General features: G+C 43.0%; 1 protein-coding gene across 4 annotated transcripts in view; it reads left to right on the top strand.

Annotated features, from left to right (window-relative positions):
* KANK1 (KN motif and ankyrin repeat domains 1) overlaps nt 1–21,388 on the top strand; it is a 126,437-nt gene that overhangs the window by 99,120 nt on the left and 5,929 nt on the right. For all 4 annotated transcript variants that reach the window (XM_088155948.1, XM_014881761.2, XM_088155947.1 and 1 more), the window contains 6 exons: nt 425–3,079; nt 12,618–12,836; nt 13,690–13,798; nt 14,800–15,012; nt 16,939–17,026; nt 19,705–19,924. In XM_088155948.1, the coding sequence (XP_088012074.1) occupies nt 425–3,079; nt 12,618–12,836; nt 13,690–13,798; nt 14,800–15,012; nt 16,939–17,026; nt 19,705–19,924 (3,504 nt within the window). The remainder of the gene's footprint in view (nt 1–424; nt 3,080–12,617; nt 12,837–13,689; nt 13,799–14,799; nt 15,013–16,938; nt 17,027–19,704; nt 19,925–21,388) is intronic.

Here is a 21,388-nt window from a genome sequence, read left to right as displayed (position 1 = left end):
GGCTGCTTGAATGCACCCTCTAGAGAAGTTGTCTCCAGATGATTCGTGTACATTTTAATCCTGTGTTTTTTTCCATGATAACATAGCATGTGTTAAAGCTTGGTGCGGCATAGGAAGACTGGGAGGATTTGGGCAAAGACAGTTTGGAGCTACTGGCCATGCCCCTTCATTAACAGACGCTCTCTGTGCGTATGCATGTGTTCACATTTATGTGGGTATGCACTTCTCAGCATTTGAAAACCCACTGATTAACTTTTAAAAAGTTAATCGGGATTTAGTGTTAAGGGTCAGTCAGCGGAAAGTCGGTCTGTTCGCTGAGCTGCAGCAGCAATTTCTGCCTCCGGCATGCAGTGAGCACCGTCTTTCTACGCTTGTGTGTGAGTATGTAGTTTACTGAATGCTGATTTTGTTTCTTCTTTTCCAGAAAAAGAGGAAGTTACTATAAATGGAGAAGATGAAAAAGAACGGAGAGATCCCTATTTTGTGGAAACACCTTATGGATACCAGCTAGACTTGGATTTTCTGAAGTACGTGGATGATATACAAAAGGGGAATACCATTAAGAAACTAAATATACGAAAGAGGAGGAAAGCTGTACCAGCCTCGGTGAGCACCAAGAACTCTGGTGGCCAGTGCAGTGGCTGGACCTCCACAGAGTCTCTCTCTTCATCGAACAGTGATGAGAACAAGCAGTCTTTGGCAACGAGGAGTCAAGTAACCTTGTCCGTCCCTGCAAAACCCTCAGTTTCCTTTGAAGTATCTCCTAACTACTTAACTGTTCCAGAGATTAAACAGCTTCCTCCTCCCTCCCCCCAGCCTCCTCGGCACAACCTCCTTGTAACAAAAACCCTCATGGAAACACGGAGGCGACTGGAGCAGGAGAGGATGATGCAGGTCACACCTGGAGATGTCCGCCGGCCTCGACTCTCCAGCTTTGGAGGCATGGGCTCCACGAGCTCTCTCCCCTCTTTTGTGGGATCCAGTGGATACAGTCATGTGTCTCAGCACCTGCAGAATGGGTATCAGGGGAATGGTGACTATGGTGCCTGTTTCAGCTCCTCATTAGGCAGTTCCATTCGTCACAGCCCCATGAGCTCAGGAATATCCACACCGGTCACCAACGTGAGCCCTGTGCATCTGCAGCACATCAGGGAGCAAATGGCAGTTGCCCTCAAGCGTCTCAAGGAGCTTGAGGAGCAAGTCAAGACTATTCCTGTGCTGCAGGTCAAAATTTCAGTGTTGCAGGAGGAGAAGAGGCACATGATGGCTGAACTCAAAAACCACAGGAAAGCCACTCAAAATGACACATACGGTTTCAGAAAGCGATCCTATAGTGCAGGAAATGCAGAGCAGTGGGAGCACATGTCTCAGGTGAGAAGAGGTGGAGAACTGTATATAGATTGTGAGGAAGAGATGGAGAGTGTGGAGCAGAGCTCTCAGAGGATAGAGGAGTTCAGGCAGCTGACTGCTGAGATGCAAGCCTTGGAGAAAAAAATCCAAGATAGTAACTATGAAAGTCCAGCAAACCTTCGGGTGAACAGAGAAGGCCTGACAAAAGAAGCCCGATCTGTTGCTGTGGGTGCTGATGAGAACATGAACGATATCGTTATATACAACAGATCTGCAAGGCACCACAAAGAAGTAGCTGTGGGAACAGAGAAAGAAATGAGGGAGTGTGGAGTTGGGGTGACGGAGGCCATGCTTGGATTGTCTGCAGAGGTTGAAAAAGAGATAGAGCTTCAGCAGCAGACCATCGAAGCCCTTAAGGAGAAGATTTACAGACTAGAGGTTCAGTTAAAGGAAACCACCCATGACAGGGAAATGACCAAGTTAAAACAGGAGTTGCAAGCAGCTGGGTCTAGAAAAAAGGTGGATAAAGCCATGATGGCTCAGCCCTGTGTTGTCAGTAGGATGGTGGAGGCTGTCGTACAAACGAGAGACCAAATGGTGGGAGATCACGTGGATGTTGCTGATTCGTCGGTGGGAAACCATCTGCAGACAAGCAGCATCGGCACGTCCTGCAGACCTGCCACGCGGAGCACGGCCGCGGGCCCCGAGCTCCTGATGAACCGATGGCTGGTGAGGGAGAGGGCAGAGGTGCAGGATCAGGGCACAGGGAGGTCCATGGAGCTGCATGATAAGTCAGTGGGCACAGAGACAAGTGTCTGTGAGACGGGCATCAACACAGAGGAGCCGTCGGAGGTGCCAAGCCCTTGCCAGATGGCAGAGGCGCGGGTTGGAGCAGTGAGGTCTGTCGGCTGCGGGGACTGCTCGGTGGATGTGGTGGTTTGTGTGCCCAAGGAACACGTTTCCCGTGAAACAGCCACAGAGGCTGTTCCCAGGGCGGAGGCAATGGTGATGGCCGTGCCTTCCACGGCTAGCCAGCAAACCAGCACAGCTTTGGAGATGGTGAGCCAGTGCACCAGCACGGAGGTAGCCTGCCTGGCAGACTGTGGGACTAACACCACTGTGAGCAGCTGTGATAAGCAGACCAGCACGGACGGTGTGGAGCTGCGGAGTGTGGCAGTAGGGGATGGCCGGGTGAAGGACATACACGCGTCTGCTAAGGTGCGTTCGGTGGGAGTGGGCACTGTCCTCTCTAGCCACCCTGGCTTTGAAAAGCCTTCTGCCATAAAAACCAAAGACTGTGGCATTGGACAGATAAGTGTTCATGAGAACTACCTGGTTGGTCTGAAAATGAGGAGCATTGCCTGTGGACCCCCTCCATTGCCGGTTGTCCCAACTGGCACGAGGAGCATAGGTGTTGGGGGAGAGCCTGTGTGCACCCCAGTCAGTGGTCAGCTGGAGAGCCCTCTGCCTCCACCTGAGCTGAGGACAGGCTTGGATCACTACATTGAACGTGTGCAGAAGCTGCTGCAGGAGCAGCAGATGCTGCTTGCTGAAAATTACAGTGAATTGGCAGAAGCCTTTGGGCAGCCTCACTCCCAGATTGGATCTCTCAATTCACAACTCATCAGCACCCTCACCTCCATTAACTCTGTCATGAAATACGCCAGTACAGAGGAGCTGCGGAGCCTGGACCTTCAGAAGCAGTGCATGGAGAGAAGCACCTCATCAGGTAAGCCCACATCTGGTGCATTGTTCACCTCTTTCCCAGGGCTGCAGGTCAGTTGCCTACTGGGCTCTCTTATTAGTCTGAAAGCCACTGTATAGCCCTCCCCAAGGAAGCAGAGAGCATAGGATTGTTTTTGAATGTGCCCCATTGGGTATTCCGTCCAGCCCATTGCTGGTAGCTGAAAAAGCAAACACAATTTTATCTCTCCCAGTCCAGCAGGCTCTGAAGGTCCTGATGATGATGGTGCCATGGCTCTGACCATGCAAGAGAGATGTCTAAAATTTTGGAAGGTTTAACCACTGTGCAATGTGATGACTTAACGTTATAACTTTAAGAGTATTTGAGGTTAATGCCCATGGGCTTGGAATTTTAAACTTGGCATTACATGTTTTTAAAAAACAAGTGTCAGATTTGACAGAGCTGAAAGTCACCTACAGTGTTTGTATCAAACTGATTTGTTTACACAGACATTTGCCTGGATTTTGTCGTGTTTATTCCAAGAGCACATTGCCTTTGTTCCTTGTGCTGCTCAGACAGAGAGCTGTGGGGTGCTTTCCCCATTCCAGCAGGGCTGATTGCTTTTTAATAGGCAACTCCAGAGCACTTCACAGAAACCACATCTTGGGCTTTCTCTGTTCCAGTAACTGTTTGTCGTAATCCCTAGTTAAAACCTCGTGTTTGAAAGGCATAATTACTGCTGGAGGTTTTGGTGACACTCAGGAAAGACGAGAATTGTGATTTAAACACTCCTTGCCTTTTATTTATTAATTAAAAAATACAATTAGTTTGAGGGATTTCTTTATTCCCTGGGATTGATTACTTTTTAATTTTAGTTTTTTATGTGTCTGATAGTTTAGTTTAAAACTAAGCAATTTTTTTCCTAATATCTTATTGGTGAATCCAACCACATAACTATTAAGTTTATGAACAGTGGCTTCATGGAAACCAATATGTAATGCCTGGCGGTGACTGTTAAATACTTTCTTCTTGCTCCTGCCATCCAGTGACTGAAACAAGAGGTTAGGGAGGTGAGAAAAATGGACGCAAATGCATCTGTCTTGTAGATGCTGAATCGGAAAAAAACCCTGACTCTATATACTATTTAATGTCAGCATAATGCTATTGACTAATCCAAATAGCTATATGAAGCTCTTACAGCTTGCATGCTGTCTTAAAATTTGCATATTTTTGTTAAAATGCAGCTTGATAAATCCAATTTTTTTCGTGTTCATGTGCTAAATAGAACCATCTATTTCATGAGCTGAGGCAAAAGGTTTATGTTCCCATAGTGAAGGAATAAGCAATATTTATGTAGCAGTAAGGAAAACATAGGATATTCTGTCTGCATACATGCAATATGATACTATATAAGCAATATTATTATCTTTCTGGTATGCACTTTATATGCTGGACTTCTTACAAGTAATGATATAATAATAATAATAATAATAATAATAATAATAGTAGTAGTATCTAGCAGACATCAAAAGTGTCTGTAAAAACAGTGAACCAAAGTCATCACTAGCTGTAAATCCTTAATTCCTTTCCCAGCTTTTACTGCACAGTATCAAATGTGTAGTCAAGAGGCTTGAAAGCATTTAGACACAGGTGGAGAAACAGATCATATTTACTAAAAATGTTCATACTTGGATTCAGATTTCACATTCCTGATAATATTATTCTGGAATAATTTTATTTTAACTTGTAATGCCATTATCTTTAGCTGTGGATGATGAGTGTAAAATTTCTTTATTTTTAGTCCCTGGTGAGGGATGCCTAGACTGTACACATAAATCAAGCTATGGTCTATAACAGTTTAGACCCATGGAGAATTGGAGTGGAAAAGAAGTCTTAAGCTTGAAATGTTACCCTATCTCTTTCTATTAATTTTGACAATATTGTCTTTAATACACTGGTCCTGCTGCCCTTTCTTATGGTTTTACAGATCATGTGTTATGTATTTATGTAGAAGCATTTTTTTCTGAATGAAGCACCAACTTGAATAATTCTGTAATCACTGGAACTGTTAAAGCCTTTCTTTTTCCATGCATCAATATTTCATGATAGCTTGTGAGCTCTTAATTCTTTTTCCTCATATTTAGTTCTCTTGGATGCAGCTTTTCAGGTGTTGTGTGTGTGAACTCAGCCAGTGTCCTTTTCTCCAGGCCTGGCATCTCTGGCTGATTTCTGTAAAGCTTGTATCAACAAAAGAGCCTTCAGAGCACTGAGTCTCTATTCCAGTTCAGTTCAAATAAGCAATCAAGCTGAAGCTATTGAGAGGAGCGTGATTGCACAAGCCTCATTTTTTTAGAAAAACAGGCTGAAGTGTCAGTTTCCAATTAGCATCAGTAATGTCATCTTTAATGCCTTATTCAAAGAGCATCCTTAGGAAGTATATCTTAGAGGCCAGTTTCTTTTAGGGCAAAAATACCTGAGCTCGCTTTGAGGCATATGATTTGGGTACCAGTTTGCCATGCTAATACATCAGTGGTCTGTGCTACTTCTGAGGTGTCACATCAGAAGTTCTCAGCTTTACAGATTCTTTTCCCTTTTATTGCTGGGGAGACAAGATGTGCTGCAGGGGCCTCTGACATCTCTCCTTCCCTGACACAGCTTGTGGCAGGTGATGGAAACACAGGCAGGGAAGGTGGAGCTGGCAGTTTTCATCCATAGACACACTGCTGAGATGATCTCTGAACCAAGTCTATTAGTAATTGGTATTTCGTTTATTGCTAAATAATTACCTTCCCCTCTGTAACGTGGCAACTACCGTTAACATTTACATATGTACTGTCTTTCAGAAGCCCTAGTGACCATAGGGAATTGAAACCCACTGACCAGACGAGCACATTTCCACTCTGCAAAGTCATGTTAGCTGGCCTTGGCAGCCTGTGTGCCCAGCTTATCCATATGGATGTGGGTCACAGACGTAGATGCTAACTGATCCATGTTCTTAGACCAGACAGCGTATAGGAAGCCTAAAGGGAGGCGAGTGTATTCATCTCCTCTGTTTGTTGCACTAGATTTTTAAAGTATTTTCAGGATGTTATACTTGAATGGTCATATAACGTGCTTTGCAAGATACCAGCCAGAAGCCTAATGCCACTTGTACGGGTTCTAATAACATGGACTTTTCACAAGTCTTTTCACAAGGTAGCTGTCTTCCAATAGCAGGGAGTTTTCAAGAATGGTATTTAAAAACAGCTGATCTGCCATTGCCCTGAAAAATTACCTGGGCATATTTGACCTGAGAAGTGCATTGCTGTTTTGCCTCAGTGATCTTTAGATATCAGTTATATTTTTTATTTTAGAACAATCTTGACTGAGTGTCCCAGTGGAAGCATTACGCTACTTAGTCGTCATGAGGAAGGAGGCAGCTTCTTGAGTTAAAACTTCAGGGAGTGAAAAAAATGGGAAGCATGGGGTGTCAGGAAGTCTAGAGGGGTAAGGAAATCTTGATGTGCCATCTGGTGGAAAATCTTCCAAGGATTTAAACTTCTAAGTTCTAACCAGAGCTGGGGAAGCGGGCTGAGGGACAATGGGAGACCAGAAAAATGATGGTGATGTGAGAAGCCCCTGGTTCTCCAAAATTGGTGTGTAGGACTAATGAGGTACTGTGAACACGGTCGTCTTATGTCTTGTAATGCAGGAAATTGGAGAAAGCTGCTTTTCTTTGCAGCTCTTGTGTTTGACCTTTGTCTCGAAGACTGTGTGGTTTGACAGGTTAGTAACTTTTCTCCTGGCAGCACGGATCATGCTACTGCAGTTGCAGACTCACGGCTTGCTTGAGGCTCAGAAGCCTGTGCTGATGGGGCACAGGAATGGGGGTGATTCTGTAAAGCTGGGGGCTGCTACAAATCGCAGGTGTTGTGCCTATGTCTGGGCAAGTGAAGGAGGTCCTCAGCTCCAGCTGCCACAGATGCATGCCTTAATCACCAGATTACGTTTCTGTACAGATGTTGTTGCTTGTGTAACAAACAGGATCCATCCATCACCCTGCTGGGAAGAAGGTGGCTGACATACGTGCAGCATGTTCCACATTCCCTGGAAGGTAGTGCATGATGCAAAACAGCCATGCAGATGGTCCCACCTAAGTGCTACATGAGTACTGTTTATTTGTGTGTGCCTGGCTGGTGTCTCAGAGAATACAGTGCCTCCTCTGCATGGCTCATGTGGCAGGTGGTTTCTGCTAGTTGTGACAACATGGGAAGCTCAAATGGGAATGCCATTCAAAAATGGTACCAACCTCCGTATACCTCTTCAAAGAGGTTTGATGTACCTTCCTTGGTCATATGTTAACACAAGCTTATTACTGTTGTCATTATTAGCATTATAATATTTGCTGGTTTAGTTCAATGGTAGTACTACATGCAGTGTTTGAATCTAAAAGCTGCTCTATCTTCTGGCTTTTGTTTCAGTTAGCAAAGAGCATAATTTGCCACAGTATAGATTATTTTTCCCTTCAAATTTATTGCTGCTTAGAGAGTGGCAATCTGCAGCCTGCTAAGCTGTCTGTTAGACAGAGCCCCAGTTCTCTCCCTATGGTGTGGCACAGGGATATAATGTTCAGACATTGAGCTTTGTTTGGAGTTCAGCTCCCATGGTAACAGGCACAGCTATGAATATTTAATAGCAAGAGATTCCCATTTTTCCAGTGAAGGGTTGTCATATTTCAGCAACAATAAGCATCAGCTGATAGAATCAAATCCACATGAATGAAAAAGAAAGAAGTACTCCAAGCTGACCTTCCTACTATGCCCAGCATCATGAGATGCTTTGATCCACCACTCCTTGGGGAGATGAAGGGTGGCTTTCACCAAGCTTCATGTACTGTCATCTTGGAAAAGAGAGCATTTCATAAATAAGATGATTAGCTGCTTCAAGATGTGTGATCTTTTGTGGTCAGTCATGTTTAATGAAAATAATTGGTTTCAACTTCAAGTTTCAAGAAACTGGATTCACAATCTAATTTGGGGATGGAAAGCAGCTTCTCTGCACAGAGAAAACAATTAAAGTGAGAGTGAAAATGAGATTGTTCTTGCAGTCCTCTCACTAGAGCCTTCATCCTATTAGGAGTGTTTTCCCTGGAGCTGAATGGTGGTTCATCATCTGCCCATGTCTGGGCCCCAAGAGAATGCCTTCTGTCAGTTTATTGTATAAAAAGCTAATGTGTGAAAATTTTTTGTTTTGAAATTTTAAATTCACTGATTTTTAACCTGGAATGGCTCAAAAGTACCTTTTATAATGAAACTGCTCTAGTCTTGTGAAGATACTGCATTCAGCAGTTGGATGGGTTTCTATCAATCGTTGTAAATGTTTAAACATAGCATGTTTGCTCATTACTGCCTTTTTATGTACCTTAGTAGAATGGGTTTTTTTCTTAACCAGTTCTGATAAGTTGACCAAATTGAAAGTGGATTAAAATAATTTATATTTAAAAAAGCTTTTTAGGCATGTAGATTTAAAAGCACTGGAGGAGAGTACTTGAGTTAAAATAATTTTGCAGTGAGCTTTTTGTTACCATGAAGAAAACTTGCTGTGTGAAAGAGAAGTATTTCCTTGCTATATATGCTCCAGACAGTATTTGTGCACTGTCTTTAGTGGGGAATGTGTAGCTTGTATCACTGACCATTATAAACATATTATGCAAATAAATGCTTGCACTGACCAAAAGGTTAAAAATAAAATCTTTGCACAGCTACCACACAGTAAGCTTCTGCGCTTTTTTAAACTAGAAGCCTGTGATGTTCCAGCCAGAGAGCTAGGTTCTCATCCTGATGCTATTTAATCCCCCAGTCTTGTTTGCACTTCTCTTGTTTCCAGTGGGATAAAAGTATTGTCAAGCTAAATTGTTTTTATGATAATACTTAGGTTTGCTTCCATCAAACTAAATGGAAATTTTCAAAAGCAGATGAAGGCCAGACTTCTGTTTCCATGAGTTCATCACAATTTCAAAAGAATCTGTTGAATTCCCTGAGCTAGCTAACAGCATGACTACTTGTGGTGTCATAAATGTAAGGGAAGGTCTGCAGTTAGGAAGGAAAATTGCATCCTAATCATAGTATGTAGATAGTATAGGTGCCAGAAATGGCATGGGTAATCTGTTGCTTCTCTGTAGCAGCTTTGCTAGTTTAAATTGGTGAGATTTTCAAAAGAAGCACAAATGATTTATGAGAGGAGATTCCTTCTAAAAAATAAAAAACAGATGCTCTCGATCCTTCAAACCGTTGGAGCTATACCCCTGAAGATGCTGCAATCACATGTTTCCCTCTGAAACTGATGAGAGCAGCTTTCTGCGTGTTTACGTACAGTTGAAGTTAGCAAATTTTTTTTGTTCTGTTGTGTCATACTTTTGCCTCTAAATTACTCCTGATTTTTTCCAAAATCCTCTACTATGTTGCAAAATACATAAGAAGTTTTTGACAACTCCCTGCTGTATTTGCTATTCTGTATCAGTACTTAGAAACTTAAATCATGTTTGCAGTATTTACCTGGAACTGTAAGCTAAGGAATATCATCAGGGCCAGCCTGCCCAAGGGTTTCTGTTTGGAGGCAGTGCCTGACTAAGTATTGACCTGTTTTTGCTGTCAGTGCTGTGCACCACAACCTGGAGAGGGATTCTGCTCAAGCATACTTGAGATCTCTGTGAAGTGAGAGGAAGAGTCTGTGTTAAGATCTGTGTAGATTGGTGGTGATCTTCAGCCAGGGTTTCATTCCCACACTGGAGAGGTGTGTGCCACCTCCAGCCCTAAGAGTGGCCCTGCAGTTCTGTTGGAGGAAGAAGGAATTCAGTTCATTTGGCTTTTTGGTTAGCACAGCAGTGGATCAGTGTAGTAAATCATGGTATGTTTTTCTCAGTGATTTGAGTGCTCTCCAGGTTTATGTTTGCTGTCTTGAAAAGGGGAAGGCCTGGGAGCTGATATTAAATGATAATTAACAGCTTGCAGCATTAATACTGAGTTGAACCCAAAGCTCTCTTTCCCTCGTCATTGGGTACTGTGCATGCAGTAAGTGTAGACATCTAAGAGCTTTGCAGGGAGAATAAGTGCACTGACTGGTTAGCCTAATGCACATTTATTGTCTCCTTGCCCTCAAGTCTTGATGTCATCCTCTTTTGTCAGGTGCCAGGGGCCAGCTGAGCAGAGCCCTTTGCTTCTTCATTGGAAGGCATGGACATCATGCCCTAGATCCTCAATTCAGTATCATGCTTCTCAGCCAATGGTGCATGTACCAGAAGAGAGAACCTACTGAAATCATGTTGATTTGATGGCAGGTTCAGGAGAGGCTGTGAATCGGGGGACAGAAGTCTACTACTGTCCTCCTTTCTGTCTGTCCTGCCCTGCAGCTCCCTCCCCTGAGACACCTGGGGAAATTCAGGCTCAGGCTTTGGGGGATGACAGGGGTCCACCAGCTGCTGCTGTTGGTTCACCTCAGGCTGGAGCCCCACTTTGCCCTGCCAGAGTCCTGCCCTCAGCTCTGGCATGCACAAGCCCACCTCTGCCTCCAGACACAGCATGGTTGTCACAGCTGCTTTTGTAGGAGAACTGTGATATCTGGCAGAGGATGCAGACAGTTCTGCTGAAAGCAAACCAGGGCATCTTTGGACTCTTTGCATATCCCTGGATACTTCAGAACAGGTTTTCTTTACTCCTTCCCATGTCCTCAGAGGCCAGTCTGGAGCAGAAGGGGTGACCTGGTAAAACCAGCCCAGGCAGCCACCACCAGCTGTGGCTGGAAATGATTACTGTGCTTGATACTCTTTAATTGTACCTGTCACAGCTTTAAGCAAGCAAAGACACAGTTGCTTGTTTTCAGCTTAAGGCAGTTTTAAAAAATCATTGGTTTTGGCTTGTTGTTCTACCACCTTGGCAGCCTTCTTCTCTTCAGCTGTTGAATGAGGGCTGGTGCTTGCTGTTGGGAAGAGACCTGACCAAAGTTTGTCAGTGCTGCAACGTGGGGAGTGGTGGGGGAGCAAGGGCAGGACTTCCCTCTTGCTTTTCATGGGTGTCCAGGTGCTCAGACATGTCTCCAGAAGGGTTGCTCCTATGCAGAGGGCCTCGGGAAGCTGCCACCATCACACACACACACTTCACTCCTAAGGAAGAGCCTTTGTGCTGTGCTTGTAGTGACATGACTGTCGAGACCCTGCTGCATGCCCTTCCTGCAGACAGCTTCACCTGTGTGTTGGAGAAGCTATAAGCCATGGTGGAGCTGGGCAATGGGCCTCACTGCTGGAGAAGGGTGCTGTGGGAAACACATGTGGGGTGACACCTGGTTGGAATCTCAGAGACTTGGGTGGGAATGGGAGCAAAAAGGAGGAAGCTGCTGGGAAGTGACAGTGTTTGGAAAAATAAGCTTGGTTACGTCCTGTTGTGGGAAAAATTTACTGAGGTGAAGTAACAAGGGGAAAAGGCAGTCTAAAATGAACAGCTTGGTAGACAGAGATGTAGCTGTGTGTCTAAAAATTAATGTTTGGAATTTACCTTACTATAGTGTATTAGCACCCTGTGCAGTGCCACTCGTATTTGAATGAGAAGGCTGTACCTTAATTCTTGATAAATACAAAGGCAAAAAATAATACGGAGGCGCACATCATGGAGCAAAAACTCAGTGGAAAAAAAAAGTGATAATGTTTGAAACAAGTTTGAAGCAACTTCAGCTTTTTTTTTCCTTAAATGCTAACAAGATCACTTAGGGAGACATGTGTGTAAAAAAACGCTCTGTGTTCCACAGACAAAAGCATTTGTGCAGATTTGTAGAGAAGTTGTAATAGCACAGCTGGACTAACTCCAGGGGAGTCTGTAAAAGTCTGTGTGTAATTAGCACTGCCTTTTGAATGCACAACAGGAAAAAGTGAGTGAACGCCAGCAAATCAGCAAGGGAAAAAAGTATAACCCAAACATTTGGAATTTGATTTAAATACAACTACTGGCTCACTACAATCCTGACCAAAAAAAAAGAAAGAAAGAAATGTAGTGTGTGGGAGTTTATTGCAGTTTTCTCAGTAACTGGGCAAAGCACATAGCTTTCAGAATTAGTTTGAGTACTGGGAAAAAAGGAAAAATTCCTGAAAATTTTCTTCTTTCATGGAAAATGACATATCTTAAAAAACAAGTACAACAAAAAGGTTACATGCAGAAAAAACCTTCAGAGCCTGTGAACGTGCTGTGCTTTTCAGGCGTTTCATCGAAGAGCAGCTCAGTGAGCCCGCCCTGACTAGGGCTGCAGGAGCTGAGGTCACTGCTCATACTGAAAGAGAAGGAGAAAGAAGGACCATTCCTTTCATGCATTTTAAAGTCAAAATCTTTATAGCTTGTCTTTGTATTGTATGTCTTTATCAAAAGAAAAACTCATGGCCATTTTTTTGCATTTTCTGAAAACAATCACAGTCTTTTTCCTAGTAGGTCCTCAGAAAAGCGTATTTTAAAGGACAAGCATTGCCCTTTTTTTCCAGTTTGTTTTTTTCTTCCAGTGGAAAAAAACTTTTGATGGAAATACTTTTGTTTGACTCCTCCATGATGCTTGCTGTCTTCTTTGGCAGGTGCTACTTTGGAGTACATCCCTCATGGCCAACTTGCAAACACACACTTAACTTCAAATTTGCGAACACTGAAATTGGAGCAGGACACTGTGCCCACAGAGGAGGAGAGGAAGACTCCCCTGGTGGAAGCTTCTCGGGGAAGGAAGTCTTTTTCCTCTCAGGATAAAGCTCTTGCTCCCATTAACCTGACGGATGATCAGCTGGCCTCAGGTCTCTATGGTAATGACTGGCTCACATTCACCTTTCATCATGCTGGTGGAGTCTGAATATGAAATACAGTTAAAGAAGGTTATCGATATTCTCAAAAATGCAAAAAGCAGGAAAAGATGCAGCTGAGGGTCAAGTCACTGTGTGACACTGTGTGTCTACAGGTAGTGGTGAGCTTTTAAATGGCAAGATTGTAGTGCATCAGTGAAATGACATTTAGTCTTCCTATGAAAAATCTACTGAAAGATAGAGGGTTAATAATGACTTTTTAAAATGCTTAAATTTTTATACATGTTTTACCTGTCCTTTGCATAAAGATTGGTGTAAAAGTTGTTTCAATGAATACTAAATCTAGAAGACGGTCCTTGGTTGAACCTACCTACCCTGTTGAATCGTTTGTTAAATATTCTGTATGTAATGTTAAACATGCTGTCTATATTAATGTGTTCATTTTGGCAAGGAGCTGCTGCTCTCTGACACAAAGAATTAAGATTTTGTTAACAGAATAACCTATTTTAGTGTTCGAAGTATTTCAAAAATAGCAAAGAAAAACAAAAAGCTCATGTCTTAAAGTGTTCTAAAACATCACAAAGATTAGCAGCATGTTTTAAGTGGGAAAAGTTAGGCTTAACTAACTAACAACTTTTTAATTAAGAGAGCTGATTTTGAAGCTGTTGTTCTGGGTTTCCGATGTGCATATCAAACCATGACTGTATGCATATTAGAAAACCATCTTCAGATGGTAAATTACACAGATAGCTGTTGAAAAATAGAGTTGTTTTGAAAAATCAGCTATAATGCTGCTGCATTCAAAGCTGGCTACGGATTTATACTGATATGTGTGCTTTGTCTCCCTTTCTAACAGTATGTACTAATAATGAGAACACACTCAAATCTATCATGAAGAAAAGAGATGGGAAGAAGGATTTGAGCAACACCAAGAAGAACCTGCAGTTTGTTGGCATTAATGGCGGGTAAGAGACCTGTCTCCAAAACATCTGTTACTGCAGCACTTTTCACAGTGGGAAGAAGAGAAGGAACCCAGGAACACATGCATGGGTTTGGCCTGTCCTTCAGGCTGAGGTGCAACTATTGAGTGCAAGGATCAGAAGGAAGAATTGAGCAGCTGAGCTGCTCTTAATCCTCTTGTGCTTGCAAGTCATATATGATACCAGTCTCAAGTACCTGTACATTACATTGCTGCCAGATTTACCACAGGAAAATGAAACAACCTCAGACAGCCATAGGGATATTTCTCAAGCAATGCTTTAGTAAGGAAAACTTGTATGTATCTTTGGTAGCTGACAAGCGCAGCATTATGCTATTAAACAATACAGCAAGCGATGCCATTGCCCTAGAATTAATTTTTCAGACTTTGTGTTAAATATATACAGAGACCATCCTGTACAAATACAGAAGATAGTATGGAAAATTGTCTTCTTAAAAAATGTTACTTGCCCTTACGAAAACCTTTGAAATGGTTTCATCAAATTGTTTTTATATAGCTTTTCTATCTCTTTCCTCAGATTAGCTATTCTTTAGTACAAATGCTTTGTACGGTATGTAGCCTGAATATCTCACTTACCTAATTTCCTACATATTAGCTAAAAGTATCATTACATATTGTAAGGGAAAGTTATCATAGGTTTGTTAGCTTCCCTGCTTATATCTAGTAAGGCAATAAAATTTACACTGAACAACGTAATTTCATTTTGGGAATAAGGCAAGGCTGACAAAATGTTAAGACTTACATTTAAAAGAGGTTGTTGTTCTTTCATTACACACTGTGTACGTAATACTGACAGTGTCATTTGTCAGTAACACTGAGTTCAGTGAGTAGAAGAGGTCTCTGAGGTAAAAACAGGAGGACAAAGCTCTTGCAGGACATTTTCGCACTTACACCAGTGCAAGCAGGTACTGGCGGCTGCTGAATGGCACTGAGCAAGCATCTCTGCCCTGCCCGTTCTGCCCACAGGTATGAGACCACATCCAGCGATGACTCCAGCTCCGAGGAGAGCTCCTCTTCGGATTCGGAGGAGGAGTGTGAGAGCCACGAGTACCCCTGCAACCAGCACTCGGAGGAGAAGCAGCCCACCCCACAGGCTGCCGAGGTCTGCGCCTCTGTGGGGGCAGAGAAGGATGCTCCCCTCCCAGAGTGTGAGCCCGAGGAGGTGGAAATCAGAGAGAGGTAGGCTGCCCACCCTCTGCAGAATGTGCCTCTGGAGGAGGTCACCTCTGCCTCGTGTCATGGGGCAGGCTGTGTGGGCTGTGCTTGTGGAGAAAGATCAGCCCCAGCACGGGCTGGCTGCTTCCTGCTTCCCTTCTCCTCAAGTGGGTAGCCAGAAGCAGTTTCATGGCAAAATGACTGTGTGTGAGCAGGAAGAAGGTGTCAGAGGGTATCCATCCTTTCCAGCAGCTGACCCCATTGACTTTAAATGATTCATTAACAGCTAGACCCTGGTGGCTCCCCAGCAGAGGCTCTCTCAAGTCACAACTGGCACTCACTTGGGAGCAGGCGATGCCTTGTTAACATCCTGTTCTGTAAAACAGTCAGTAAGCAAACAAATTAATCTTGAGCCATGCACACCAGGGCAGCAGCCTGCTGGGAGCGCCTCTTGCATTTGCACCTTCCACAGCATCTCAGCCATGGCACGGTAAGATGACGGGGTACAGCACTGAGGACACTGTCCACCCTGAGACTGTGTGCTTCATACAGTATGAGATTGTATACTGTAACACATTTTCTGCCGTCACACACTTGTTCAACATGTCGTGTCTTAGGGTACATTTCAAATTGCTGAGTAAAGTAGGATTTAACGGACAGGGCTGTGCTTTTTTGTGTATGGAAAGCAGTAGAGTGGTAACTTTTTACTGATTCTTCGTTAGCAAATGGCAAAAGGAAGTATAAACCGAGACAGTGAACAGATATCTTACAGATATCCAGGTTTGCCAGTGTGTTAATTTGGAAAATTTTGTATTAACAAAATTAATGTCATGTTTCACTGGAGATGTAGCTTAGCTTCAAATTATCTGTAATTGTCAGCTATTAAATAAAAGAGGTGCAGAAATTAATAATTAAGAGTTTGGAGGCCCTGGAGATGTGTATTTTGAAGAGCCCTGTGCTTAGTTTATACAGTACTATAGGATAGCCTGTTGTATTACAGGTGGCAGAAAAAAATGGGCAGTCTCTCAAAAGAGCTCTCTTATTTGTATTTACAGTAGCAAGGGGTGATTGGGAAGAGGAGCAGCAGAACAGCTTAGATAGCCATGTGTGCTAAAGAAGCATGTTCTTTGCAAGCTGACTGCCCTGGCAGTGCCCCCTGAGGGGAAGAGTCAGGGCACATGGCCAGGTATGGCCGTGGTCCATGCAATGGTGGAGAATTTCATTGCTCTGCTTGCACTAGCACCTGGCTTGTAATCCTTGAGGGCTAAAATGCTCATCTTACACAAGTGTGTTAGCTTCTCTGCTTTTTGGGAGAATATTCTGGAAAACTTGCCATTTTCCACTGTGCAGGTTGTAGGCAAAGGTAGTTTGCTGCGGCTTGGTATGACGTGGCACAGGCCTTGACCTTATTTTTGGCCTACCATAAGTTTTGAAATTTGTAATCACAAAGGAGTGGAAGTGTAAAAATTAAAGGGAGCTGGGTAAAGAGTAAATTCCAGAGTGGGTGGGATGAGAAAAGCTAGTTCCAGTGAATGGGAGCTGACAGGGAGGCACCTCTTGAGCTGTTTCCCACTGCTTAATTCTGTTTCCATCACAACTACTGGCATTTCTCCTTGTCAATCAAGTAATCCAAGCACATAGCATACAGTGTGAGCTCTGCAGTCCTACAGCAGTAGGTGAGAATTTCCACTAGAAGAGTTGCCAAGTCTTAGAGCACAAAAGTGATGTGTTTCCCATTCTCCGTTCTTGTTGCTCTTCCCACACTCATCTCCATTCAGTGTGGAGGGAGTGTCTGTGAGAAGAGCTGCCAGAGTGGCTTCTGCATGATAGGAGCAGATGGCTTGCCTGGAAACTTTAATTCCCAGAGAACTTTCAGAAAAACAAATGTTTCTATACTGAAATGCTAAGATAAAAATTGAAATTTTTATTGTATTTTGCTTTCTCCCTCAGGTACGAGCTAAGTGAAAAGATGCTTTCTGCCTGTAACCTGCTGAGAAACAACATTGATGACCCCAAGGCGTTAACCAACAAAGATGTGGTAAGCAGTACAGGTGAAAATTCTCTCTTGAGATGCAATAGAAAAACTTCAGGAAGAGGTAGCTTCTGGTTTTACAGGACCAGCACTGCAGTGGCTGGCAGAAGAGGATTTAATCTTTCCTGCAAGAGTCACGAAGCTCTTTCTATCCGGACACTTCCATCCGGAGAATATACTTGTGCTTTGCGTGCTTCAGTGTTGCTGTCCCAAGGCATACCCATAAAAACAGCAACATGAAAACAGTTTCAACACACCTGTGCATTCCTGTGTTATTTCTGTGGGTTTTTTTGTATAGCACTGCTGTGGGCAGCTCTCAGGCCTCTCATTAGGAGACTGCAGTGGGTGAAGAGCCTGTTGCTTCCTATGAAGAAACCTCAGAGTCTGTTCTGAAGCACTAGGTGATCTGCCTTCTTCTAAGCACAGGGATGTTGTTTGTCTTTTTTACTGCACTGGCGTTTTTTATCAGTGCTGCAGAGAGTTAGGAGGATTCATTGTTAATACTTGAGAAATATTCAAGTCTCAAGAAATAAAGTTGTATTTGTCTTATTGGAAATGCCTCACGTAGGGTTTGCCTACGCTACTCTGTGAGGGCAGTCTGCAAGCAAAGGAACACTGCTCAATGATAGGAAATTGAATTTCGCATTTGTTACACTTGTGCAGTGATATAAAAGGCAACAACAATTCTGTGTCATTCTCCTCTACTACAGAGCATCTGCAGCTTCTTAAAGACAATAATGTTGTCTGTATGACATAGTAATGCTGTCTCTCTAATACTCTGTCTGGTACTGACATCTGTGGTCCAGGGAATGTTTTGAAAGGTTGTTTCATTCAGTTGTGACACACCGTTTTTATTTCTTTGTTTGTCCTTCAGGAGTAGTTTAGGCATGAAAACAACAAATGCTTTAGGCCCTCTTGGAGTTGAAAATGTCAAAAATGGCAAAGCCAGATGATGATCTCTGCCTTGGAAGTGTAATTTGAATTTACATTTTTCTTTCTTGTGCCTAAAGTGTTTTCTAGCACAAGCAGTGCCTTGTAGGTGGTAGCTGCAGACTATTCAGCTCTTGTCCTCTGTCTGTCTGCTGATAAAGAAGTTTTGTCCAAACATGTTAAATGTCAGTATAGCTGAGGATCTGTATAAGTTGTCCCAAGCTCTTCCAGCAAACCTCAGCTCTTGTAGCTGCTGTTTACACAGAAAGAGCTGTGGACTACACCTTTTTGAATGTGATGGATTAATTGAATTTAAATTTGAATTGAATTTTAAAAGTATGTTGTTTGTTTATTAATGTGTGTGATACTGTAACTAAAAATAGTTTCTTAGTGGTACTTAGAACTCAGCACTGCCTGAAATAATTTAAAAAATTAAGTTGTGTGAGTTTATGGCCACTTTTGCATTTCAACTCTATGTTTACAGAATACATACATCACATTATAGTAGCACTGATGTAAAATATTCTGTTGATGTGTTTGCATTGTATAGATGCATAGGTAGCACTGGTGTGTATAGAAAATTTTCTCTTTACCAGACACGGGCTACTTCTAGAGCTACTGGTGTGTTTTCCCCAGAGGCTAGATAAAGTTTTCTCTGCAGAATTGCTCTTGAATTTACTGGCCACCTTGCAGGTCAGAGTTTATGGGAAAGATATTGTGGTCCTTCCAGGTTAGAGAAAGTGTCCCAGAGTCAGAGCTGGTGGTGACTGTGGCTCACGGTGAGATCTGCTCTCTCTACCTTGTCACAACAGACAAGTCACCTGGTCTGGTGCTCCTACTCCACTCTCAGTCCATACCCATGGGAAAGTGTATCCTGAATGTGCAGTCTTCTCACTGCAACTAAAATCTCTTATGACTACAGCCAGCCAGCCTTCAGGTGAAATGAAAAACAGGTTCTTCTTTATTTTCCTTTTTTCTACAACAAATGTTACACCGTTTCTTTCCCCAGAGGTTCTTTCCAGCAGAGCATCTCCAGTCCTTCCTGTCTGTCCAGTAGGTCAGATTTCCTTGACTTCTGTTCGTTCTTGCTGCAACTTTGAAACAGTTTGAACCAAATATTTCGTGTCATTCAGTGATTCATGTGTTGTTTTCACAGTATTGGGCAGGAAGAAGGGTCTTCATCACGTGCTATGCAAGCTATAAATCTATTCATTCATCCCAGAACAGTATTTACCTTTTACATGGCAATATGATGTTGGGCTCAGTTTGTAACCATTTGTAATGCTCAGCTCTTCTTCAGAACTGCTGTCCAGCCAGTTCTCATGTACTTTGTGCATTTGATAATTTGTGCCTCAGAACTGGGCCTAACTGACTTAGCATGATGTTGTGTTAAGTCCAGTGAGAAAATAATGAGTTTATTAGTGATTTATAAGCGTAGCTAAGTATTTAATGGAAATCATTGTGCAAGTCTTTTTCTCTATTCACCAGTATTTGTTAACTGTTAATTCTGGGAGTATTCTCATCCTAAAATTCTGTGCCCTCAGAGACAAAAGTCAGTTGAAGTCAGAGGAAGTAAACAGTTGGTGTTTTAAAGTGGGCTTTAGTCAGAGGGGAAGCTTCATCTTGTTTGTGAGCTGAATACTTTCTTCCCACATTAGACTAAAAAAGACTTGTACTGCATTGCTGACTTATGGGATAGAAAATCCTTTAAATAGATTGTCCATATGTAAATTTTTCTGTCTTGGTTTCGGCAGAGGTTTTGTTTAAATACCATCCAGCATGAGTGGTTTCGTGTCTCAAGTCAGAAGTCAGCTGTCCCTGAAATGGTTGGAGACTACATAACTGCTTTTGAAGAGATCTCTCCTGCTGTCCTCAGACACATCATCAACATGGCAGATGGAAATGGAAACACAGCTCTGCATTACAGTGTCTCGCATTCTAACTTTGAAATTGTAAAGCTTCTTCTGGATGCAAGTAAGTTTGCTTTATTTTTATTTAATTATTCTTGGTTTTGCAATTCTCATGGGTGAAGCTCTTGATGGACTAGAGGCCAAGTTTGGTCTTCTTCCAGAAGTTGGCTCATTTAAGTGGTCTAGAATCTTTGTTTCTAGTACTAGCTTTGGAGGTAATGCTACTTAAATAAGTTAAAAAAACACTTAAGTAAATAAGTGTTGAGATAGATAGTTAGATTCCTGACTCTTGGACTGTAGTCCCACATTCAGCAGCACCAGTCTCCAGCAGTTTTCTCTGGAGGCAGCACAGCTGCTGCTCAGTACTCTGTAGGGTGGTGAAGGAGGAAGATGCATTGAGATACAAATGCCATCTTAAACCTGCAAACTAGTCTAGTTGGTCTAGAGCAGTGCAGAACTTTTTTTTGGCCACCACATTGACTCATCTATGCTACTTTCCCGAGAAACTGGAGCAGTATGGCATTCTGTCACACAGACCATTTTCCTAGTCCATAAGCATTCTGATGGTGCTTCATGTGGTTGCTTTTGTTGCTTCCTTTTCTTTATCCTCTTGCAACACACATGGAGAAAGGGTACTGGCAAAGGGGAGACTCTGGAGTATCTGCTCCCCACATTCAGTATGCCAGATGGCATCCAGCAGAAGGTGTTACACACTACAATTGGTCCCAGGATGGATGTTTAATTTGTTTAATCCTAGTTTTGCTCCCTGAATGAAGTTTGTTTTTCTGTACTAGTTAAAAAACCTGTCACAGTTAATTGTGAAAGCTTAACTAGGCCAATGGCATGTCTGGAGTATAAGCCAAGCAAATATTCATAAATCCAGAAAGGTAGCATCAGATAAACAAGGATATGAATGATACAAATCTCAGCTTTGATAACCTGGCACATATGTCACACATGCAGAGACTTCCTCAAGAGGAAAGTGAGCACTTTGAAATCTCTGGTCCTTTTGAAGGCAGTCTGTGTTTGGGAAGAGTGAGTCACAGCAGGGGAATGCAGGGAATGTCAGGAGCGTGGTGAAACAGGGCAGGCTGGCTCTGCAGCACAGTGTGGTGGGAGGGAGCTGCCCCTCTGCTTCCCTAGGTGTCTCAGAGCAGCAGGAACATGCTCATCTCTTGCTGGAAGTCAGGACTCCTGCAGGTTATGGCAGCTAGTGTATATAGTGTGTGCCTATGAACACTAGGGGTGTTAACTGTAAAATGTAACAGTCATGTTACAGGTAATTCCCAGGTAGTTCTCTCTGCAGGAGAACACTGCTCATGCCAGTACCTGGAAAATGTTTGCAAATAGGGATATTCTTTCAGGTTTCCACAATCTTCCTCTGGACTGTGTCTGAATGGTCACTATGGTCAGTTTTGCAGTGTGGTTATACCACAGATAGATTCTTACACCAGAGTGGACAAGGTGAGATGAGAGAATTTTCAATAGCGTGAGGCAGAGTCACCAAGAGGACAAATAGGAGAAAAGT

Source organism: Sturnus vulgaris, chromosome Z (assembly GCF_052056855.1).
Source record: "Sturnus vulgaris isolate bStuVul1 chromosome Z, bStuVul1.hap1, whole genome shotgun sequence".
NCBI classification, from domain to species: Eukaryota; Metazoa; Chordata; class Aves; order Passeriformes; family Sturnidae; genus Sturnus; species Sturnus vulgaris.
Note: the sequence above shows the minus strand (reverse complement) of the source record. Positions and strands in the feature narration are given on the sequence as shown.